A 9669-nucleotide genomic window follows, 5' to 3' on the forward strand; every position below is an offset into this window, starting at 1 on the left:
ATTCCAAGACATTAACATGTTTTCCCTTAAACCACTTGAGTGTTGCTTTAGCAGAATGCTTAGGGTCATGGTCCTGCTGGAAGGTGAACCTCCATCCCAGTCTCAAATCTCTGGAAGACTGAAACAGGTTTCCTTTATGAATTTCCCTGTATTTAGCGCCATCCATCATTCCTTCAATTCTGACCAGTTTCCCAGTCCCTGCCGATGAAAAATATCCCCACAGCATGGGGATGTTGTTCTCGGGGTGATGAGAGGTGTTGGGTTTGTGCCAGACATAGCATTTTCCTTGATGGCCAAAAGGCTCAATTTTAGTCTCATCTGACCAGAGTACCTTCTTCCAGGTTGTTTATGTTTGGGGAGTGTCCCACCAGCATTTTGGTGAACACCAAACATGTTTGGGGAGTGTCCCACCAGCCTTTTGGTGAACACCAAACATGTTTGGGGAGTGTCCCACCAGCCTTTTGGTGAACACCAAACTAAATAATATATGCACGCAAAATACATATGCACGCACCACTTTTCAATGTTATTTTTTAAATATTTTTTTAAACAAGTAATTTTTTAAATTTCACTTCACCAATTCGGACTATTTTCTGTATATCCATTACATTAACTCTAAATAAAAATGCTTTTCAATTACAGGTTGTAATGCAACAAAATAGGATAAACGCCAAGGGGGTGAATACTTTTGCAAGGCCCTGTACCTACTGTAAAATATAGTGGTGGATCTTTGATGTTATGGGGTTATTTTGCTTCCACTGGTTATCACTGTATGTCTAATAAATCACTGTATGTCTAATAAATCACTGTATGTCTAATAAATCACTGTATGTGTTCATTTAATGAAAATAACTCCAACATAAATATTTTTTAGATTCATTTCCCTGAGCCTCCTTTGGCCCTTAAAATGCTCAGTCTGATCATGTGGGCGTTAGGAAACAAATGTGAAAATATTGACATACACAACCCTGATTAGCTGATAGGATGTTCTTGAGCCCACCCCCTTGCCCAGATGAACAGTTATTGGTCTATTATAGTCAGATCTTATTGTGAAGTCATGATGTGGGGCCCAAAGTCCCATCCCACCTGAACAGGATGACATTTCAGGATTTCTTTCAAACAGCTCTAACACAAAAAACAAGGAAATCCCATTTGAACTGCACTGGCCATTTAGTAGTCTCACACTGATATCTCCGCTCCATTCCCACAATACCTCACTAATGTGTGTGTCCATTGAATCAACAAAATGCATATGTCAGTATATTAATTAATTGGGGTTTCTTAAACTATCGGTCAGGACCCAAAGTGGGCCCTGGGCATGTGGGTCGCTAGTTAAGAGAATACATCTATATTCACACACGGTTTCTTCTTAATTTAAGTCGCCGGAGGACGGTATATTTCTCATGTGGGTCTCGAGATGAAAACATTTAATCAATTACTCACATAGGCTACTTTCCAACTTGACTGTTCCTGACCTGTACAGCAGCCTCCACTATGAGAAACTTGTAAATGAAATGCATCCTTATGGCCCTCCAGTCAGTCACACGTTGACATCCTTGTGTGTAACCACCATGCTAGGCGGTGCCTCCTCCACTCTTTTCCCCCTCAGAGCCAGGGTGAGAAAGTTCCTGATGGACAGCGAGACTCGGAGCAGCAGCTCCTTGAGTCCGGCCCTGTACTCCTGTCGCATCAGGCAGTACAGCACGGGGTTCAGGCAGCTGTTGGTGTGAGCCAAGCAAACAGTCAGAGGGAAAGCATAGGCCTGGGCATTGTAGAAGGCCTTACTAAAGGGCACCAGGTCAAATTTGATCAGCACACCCCACAGTGTCAGAGCCTGGTTGGGCAGCCAGCAGAGGAAGAAGGAGAGCACCAAGATGGTCACTGAGCGGGTCACTTTGGAGCGGCGCCGTTGATGGGACCTCTCTGAACTCTCCATGACCCCAACGCTGCCAACTACGCCACTGACTCGCCGGCTCAGGAGGAGGTAACACACGCTGATCACTACCAAGGGAACCACAAATCCCAGCAGGACTTTCTGTGTCTGGTAGAGGCCCAGTAGAATCTGAGAGTCCCAGTGTCCCGAGGCAGATCCAGAAAACCGGACGAGACACAGCTCATCATCCGCAGACACCTAGAAACATCAAAAACACCACAATGGAATTAAGTGTTTGACATCAATTGATGCGTTTTGTTTCGATGTACACACAAACAGCCTTACATGCATTTTTAAATTGGCAAATAAAATCAGTCATACAAACCTGGACTGTGGTGGAGTAGATGGCGTGGGGCATCGTGACCGCCAGTGACACCACCCAGATGGCAAAACTGGCCCACTTGGCACGAGCCGCAGCCATTTTGGGGCTGCTTATCCTCAGTGAGGAGGCGAGGGAGCAGTAGCGAGCCACGCTCATGGCCGTCAAGAAGAAGACGCTAGCGTACATGTTCATGGTGGTCACAGAGCTGACAATCTTACACATGACCCTGCCGAAGGGCCAGCGGAAGTCCAAGGCAGTGTCCACAGCCCAGAAGGGCAGGGTGAGGACGAACTGGAGGTCAGTCACGGCCAGGCTCCTCACAAAGAAGTCAATAGACGAGTGGTGCAACTGGTGGCGGGAGTGGAGAAGGAACAGCGCCAGGAGGTTTCCCACCAGCCCCAGAGCACACACCACCAGGTAGACCAGAGCAATGACCACTCGCATCTGGAAGAAGGAAACACAGTCAAGAGTCAAATCCTGATACATAATGGTTTGGTACGGACATTAATTAATAATAATCAAAAATAAAAATAAAAACGTTAATCTTAAATTGATTTATCCTAACCCACAACAACAAAAATATATTTTATATCAAGATAATCTACCTTTAGGACTTTAAAGCTGGGATCTTTAAACTTAAAATATGTAACTTTTTGGGTGACCCCGCCAAATTAAAATAGATATGTGAGTTCAATCTGTCATTCTCATTGAAAGCAAGTCTAAGAAGCGTTAGATCTGTTGTAGGTGTGCTATTTATATGTTTCCAGTTCTTAAATTTCGTTTTTGCATCTTTTATATTCAGTTTTGTACACCAGCTTCAATCTAAATACAATATTTGTGGTTATATGAAAAATATATTTCAGAGGTTTAGCTGGTACAACGATTCTCTACACTATACTTGCGTGTTTTATCACAAACAACACTTAAGCGAACTATTCGAATTTTAGCAACCAGGAAATTTAGCAATTTATGCAGAGTGCATCTTTAATGGGGAAACTGACATGTCCATTCGCGATATTACAACAACAAATAAGTCACTGAAAACAACTAACATGCTGAGCTACACTCCTCAGTCCGGTGGGGGTACACCATTTCCCCATGCCAATGAGGTAAAATAATGTGTCTTGGTCAGACTTCTTGCAAAAGATTAGTTAGTGCTAGTCTGGAAGAAAAGCCTGCACAACCAGTAGTAGCTCTCTAGGTCCAGAGTTGCAGATCCCTGAGCATCACTCCTCTATGTTCTAGCAGGGCTACTATGAAGTTACACCTGATCTAAACTTATTTTTGCGTTTGTCACCCTAATGGTTAGGACTTTTGGAGGGTATTCAGAACACATACCGTCATGTTCGCGCTGTCCCCATACAGCTCCGGAGCAGAGTCTCTGGAGAGGAGATGGAGCCAGCAGTCCAACGAGAGGTTGTGGAGCGATTCTCCGGACAGGTTAGCCTGCTCTGGGCTCTCCGCGTCCTCCTGACCCCCTACACGCCCACTCAGACCCAGGTGGAGCAAACTGCTGTTACTCTGATGCATGGTTCTTCTCTATCATTCAGCAGAACACTCCGCATGAAAACAGGGTCTCACATCACCCAAAGTGTGAAGTAATGGTACAAACATTTCGAGTTAAGAGTAGACTCAGCATATCCAAATTCCAACCGCACCGTTTTTGTAAGAAGACACATTTTGTGTTTTAGGAAACAGTCATTGTTAGTAAATATTCACCGTTTTTTCGTTTCATTTGAATGTGCTTGTTCAAGTCCGACTTGTTTCTGAAAGAGTTGCATCTCGTCTAGTCTGCGCTTTTTATACGGATTGAGATGCCATGCGCGGGTAAAGTCTCCGAGAATTCGCGCTGTGCGGTTGCTATCACCCCATCACGTGCATAAAATGGGGGGAGAGTAGGGGTGAGAATGTGGAGGGCTGCAACCTGCTGTCAAAGCATTTCGTATTATTCTGTACATAAGGCTGAGGCACTACAAGTAGTATAATATGTTATGTTAAGTATGGAATGTATTCGTTTGTGGATATCCATCACCCATTTAGTATGATTATGTTCCGAATTACAATTAGTATTAAATGTTACCTATTTGCTAAACATACAATATGTTACGAATTGTGTCCAGTGATACTGGTCCATAATAGAGGTTAACAAGCATTTCATAATTGTCAAAGGCTTTTATTGACAATTACATGAAGTTGATGCATATAGTCAATATTTGCAGTGTTGACCCTTCTTTTTCAAGAACTTTGCAATCTGCCCTGGCATGCTGTCAATTAACTTCTGGGCCACAACCTGACTGATGGCAGCCCATTCTTGCATAATCAATGCTTGGAGTTTGTCAGAATATGTGGAGTTTTGTTTTTACACCCGCCTCTTGTGGATGACCACGCGTTCTCAATGATCCCATTGGTCTGGGGATATTCCTGACCATGGACCCAAAATGTTGATGTGTTGTTCCCCGAGCCACTTAATTATCACTTTTGCCTTATGGCAAGGTGCTCCATCATGCTGGAAAAGGCATTGTTCGTCACCAAACTGTTCCTGGATGGGGAAGAGGTTGCTCTCGGAGGATGTGTTGGTACCATTCTTTATTCATTGCTGTGTTCTTAAGCAAAATTGTGAGTGAGCCCACTCCCTTGGCAGTAAATCTCTATATTACGGATCTCTATAATACATAACACCATATATTGGGGTTCAGCAACCTGGCCTCAGGGCAATTCATATTATTTGGGACGTTTCTTTTTTCCCTCCATTTAAAAAATAAAATACAATTGTATTGGTCACATACACATGGTTAGCAGATGTTAATACAAGTGTAGCGAAATGCTTGTGCTTCTAGTTCTGACAGTGCAGTAATATCTAACAAGTAATCTAACAATTCCCCAACAACTACCTAATACACACAAATCTAAGGGGGTGAATGAGAATATGTACATATAAGTATATGGATGAGCGATGGCCGAGCTGCATAGGGTTTATACATGTGATAGGAGTCATGTAAGACATGTAACATTATTTAAAGTGCCATTATTTAAAGTGGCAGTGATTTTAAAGTGACTAGTGATCCATTTATTAAAGTGTCCAGTGATTTTGTCTCAATGTAAGCAGCATCACTGAGTTAGTGATTGCTGTTTAGCAGTCTGATGGCCTTGAGATATAAACTGTTTTTCAGTCTCTCGGTCCCAGCTTTAATGCACCTGTACTGACCTCGCCTTCTGGATGATAGCGGGGTGAACAGGCAGTGGCTCGGGTGGTTGTTGTCCTTGATGATCTTTTTGGCCTTCCTGTGACATCGGGTATAGTAGGTGTCATGGAGGGAAGGTAGTTTAACCCCGGTGATGCGTTGTGCAGACCGCACCACCCTCTGGAGAGCTTTGCGGTTGAGCGCGGTGATACAGCCCGACAGGATGCTCTCGATTGTGCATCTGTAAAAAGTTAATCAGGGTTTTGGCGGACAGGCCAAATTTCTTCAGCCTCCTGAGGTTGAAGAGGCGCTGTTGCACCTTCTTCACCACACTGTCTGTGTGAGTGGACCAATTCAGTTTGTCTGTGATGTGTACGCCCAGGAACTTAAAACTTTCCACTTTCTCCACTGCTGTCCCTTCGATGTGGATAAGGGGGTGCTCCCTCTGCTATTTCCTGAAGTCCATGATCATCTCCTTTGTTTTGTTGACGTAGAGTGAGAGGTTGTTTTCCTGACACCATACCCCGAGTGCCCTCACCTCCTCCCTGTAGGCTGTCTGATCGTTGTTGGTGATCAAGCCCACTACTATTGTGTCGTCTGCAAACTTGATGATTGAGTTGGAGGCGTTCATGGCCACGCAGTCGTGGGTGAACAGGGAGTACAGGAAAGGGCTGAGCACACACCCTTATGGGGCCCCAGTGTTGAGGATCAGCGAAGTGGAGAGTACCTTCACCACCTGGGGGCGGCCTGTCAGAAAGTCCAGCACCCAGTTGCACGGGACGGGGTTGAGACCCAGGGCCTCCAGCTTGATGATGAGCTTGGAGGGTACTATGATGTTGAATGCTGAGCTGTAGTCAATGAACAGCATTCTTACATACATTTGAAGTTGGAAGTTTACATACACCTTGGCCAAATACATTTAAACTCAGTTTTTCACTATTCCTGACATTTAATCCTAGTAAAAAATCCCTGTTTTAGGTCAGTTAGGATCACCACTTTATTTTATGAATGTGAAATGTCAGAATAATAGGAGAGAAAATGATTTATTTCAGCTTTTATTTATTTCATTACGTTCCCAGTGGGTCAGAAGTTTACATACACTCAATTAGTATTTGGTGGCATTGCCTATAAATTGTTTAACTTGGGTCAAATGTTTCAGGTAGCCTTCCACAAGCATCCCATATGTATGGGCTATGCTTGGGGTCATTGTCCATTTGGAAGACCCATTTGCGACCAAGCTTTAGCTTCCTAACTGATGTCTTGAGATGTTGCTTCAATATATCCACATCATCTTCCTGACATCTATTTTGTGAAGTGTATCAGTCCCTCCTGCAGCAAAGCACCCCCACAACATGATGCTGCCATTTTATTGTGGTTTTGTTGCAGTGGCTTTTTCCTTGTTGAGTAGCCATTCAGGCTATGTCGATATAGGACTAATTTTACTGTAGGTATAGATACTTTTGTACCTGTTTCCTCCAGCATCTTCACAAGGTCCTTCCTTTGCTGTTGTTCGGGGATTGATTTGCACTTTTCGCACCAAAGAACGAGTCTCCTTCCTGAGCGATATGACGGCTGCGTGGTCCCATGGTGTTTATACTTCCGTACTACCTCCTCTCTCACTGTTTAATATGTCCTCTCTCACTGTTTAATACATCATCTCATTGTTTAATACCTCCTCTCACTGTTTAATACGTCATCTCATTGTTTAATACCTCCTCTCACTGTTTAATACATCATCTCATTGTTTAATACCTCCTCTCACTGTTTAATACATCATCTCACTGTTTAATACGTCCTCTCTCACTGTTTAATACGTCCTCTCACTGTTTAATATCTCCTCTCTCACTGTTTAATACGTCCTCTCTCAATGTTTAATATCTCCTCTCACTGTTTAATACGTCCTCTCTCACTGTTTAATATCTCCTCTCACTGTTTAATACGTCCTCTCACTGTTTAATACGTCCTCTCTCACTGTTTAATATGTCCTCTCTCACTGTTTAATACGTCCTCTCTCACTGTTTAATACGTCCTCTCTCACTGTTTAATACGTCCTCTCTCACTGTTTAATACATCCTCTCACTGTTTAATACGTCCTCTCTCACTGTTTAATAGTCCTCTCACTGTTTAATATCTCCTCTCTCACTGTTTAATACATCATCTCACTGTTTAATACGTCCTCTCACTGTTTAATACATCCTCTCACTGTTTAATACGTCCTCTCTCACTGTTTAATACGTCCTCTCACTGTTTAATACATCATCTCACTGTTTAATACGTCCTCTCTCACTGTTTAATACATCATCTCACTGTTTAATACGTCCTCTCTCACTGTTTAATACATCATCTCACTGTTTAATACGTCCTCTCTCACTGGTTAATATGTCCTCTCTCACTGTTTAATACGTCCTCTCTCACTGTTTAATATGTCCTCTCTCACTGTTTAATATCTCCTCTCTCACTGTTTAATACATCATCTCACTGTTTAATACATCCTCTCTCACTGTTTAATACGTTCTCTCACTGTTTAATACATCATCTCACTGTTTAATACGTCCTCTCACTGTTTAATACATCCTCTCTCAGTGTTTAATACATCATCTCACTATTTAATACGTCCTCTCACTGTTTAATACATCCTCTCACTGTTTAATACGTCCTCTCTCACTGTTTAATATGTCCTCTCACTGTTTAATACGTCCTCTCTCACTGTTTAATACGTCCTCTCACTGTTTAATATCTCCTCTCTCACTGTTTAATACATCATCTCACTGTTTAATACGTCCTCTCTCACTGTTTAATATGTCCTCTCTCACTGTTTAATATGTCCTCTCTCACTGTTTAATATGTCCTCTCTCACTGTTTAATACGTCCTCTCCTGTTTAATACGTCCTCTCTCACTGTTTAATACATCCTCTCACTGTTTAATACATCCTCTCTCACTGTTTAATACGTCCTCTCTCACTGTTTAATATCTCCTCTCTCACTGTTTAATACATCATCTCACTGTTTAATAGTCCTCTCACTGTTTAATATCTCCTCTCTCACTGTTTAATACATCATCTTACTGTTTAATACGTCCTCTCACTGTTTAATACATCCTCTCACTGTTTAATATCTCCTCTCTCACTGTTTAATATGTCCTCTCACTGTTTAATATCTCCTCTCTCACTGTTTAATACATCATCTCTCACTGTTTAATATGTCCTCTCTCACTGTTTAATACGTCCTCTCTCACTGTTTAATACGTCCTCTCTCACTGTTTAATACATCATCTCACTGTTTAATACGTCCTCTCTCACTGTTTAATACATCATCTCACTGTTTAATACGTCCTCTCACTGTTTAATACATCCTCTCACTGTTTAATACGTCCTCTCTCACTGTTTAATACGTCCTCTCACTGTTTAATACATCATCTCACTGTTTAATACGTCCTCTCTCACTGTTTAATACATCATCTCACTGTTTAATACGTCCTCTCTCTGTTATGCAGGTGAATGAGGACCCAAAAGCGACTTGGCGTAAACAGAGTCTTTAATCCAGTAAAGTAAAAATACAATCAAATAAAACAATTTCCACTCGTAATGACGAGAACCGACTGGAGACTTGATCTTGAACTGCAGGTTGCCTCGGGAAGGCACTTGAACTTAGCAGACTCAGACACCTGCTCACCACGCAGCATCTGAGGGAAACACGACACGACAGGGCGATACACAAACACAGCACGGTGAACAATAGACAAGGATCCGACAGGACAGGAACGGAAAACAAGGGAAGAAATAGGGACTCTAATCAGGGGAAAAGATAAGGAACAGGTGTGGGAAGACTAAATGATTGATTAGGGGAATAGGAACAGCTGGGAGCAGGAACGGAACGATAGAGAGAAGAGAGAGAGGAAGGGAGAGAGAAAAAGGGAACGAACCTAAAAAGACCAGCAGGGGGAAACGAACAGAAGGGAAAGCATAATGACAAGACAATATATGACAAAACATGACACTCTCACTGTTTAATACATCATCTCACTGTTTAATACGTCCTCTCTCACTGTTTAATATGTCCTCTCTCACTGTTTAATACGTCCTCTCTCACTGTTTAATACGTCCTCTCTCACTGTTTAATATCTCCTCTCTCACTGTTTAATACATCATCTCACTGTTTAATACGTCCTCTCTCACTGTTTAATACGTTCTCTCACTGTTTAATACATCATCTCACTGTTTAATACGTCCTCT

The 9669-nt window shown here is 42.4% G+C and overlaps 1 protein-coding gene across 1 annotated transcript; it reads right to left on the minus strand.

The window, feature by feature from the left end:
* Positions 1–608: 608 nt before the first annotated feature.
* On the minus strand, positions 609–4040 carry LOC124010156 (relaxin-3 receptor 1-like). The gene is made up of 3 exons (XM_046322536.1): positions 3594–4040; positions 2259–2699; positions 609–2131 (listed from the first exon to the last, which is right to left on the minus strand). Exons 1-3 carry the CDS (start codon positions 3783–3785, stop codon positions 1541–1543), a joined length of 1224 nt encoding a protein of 407 aa, XP_046178492.1. The 5' UTR covers positions 3786–4040; the 3' UTR covers positions 609–1540.
* Between the last annotated feature and the right edge of the window lie 5629 nt (positions 4041–9669).

Source organism: Oncorhynchus gorbuscha, linkage group LG22 (assembly GCF_021184085.1).
Source record: "Oncorhynchus gorbuscha isolate QuinsamMale2020 ecotype Even-year linkage group LG22, OgorEven_v1.0, whole genome shotgun sequence".
Taxonomy (NCBI): Eukaryota; Metazoa; Chordata; class Actinopteri; order Salmoniformes; family Salmonidae; genus Oncorhynchus; species Oncorhynchus gorbuscha.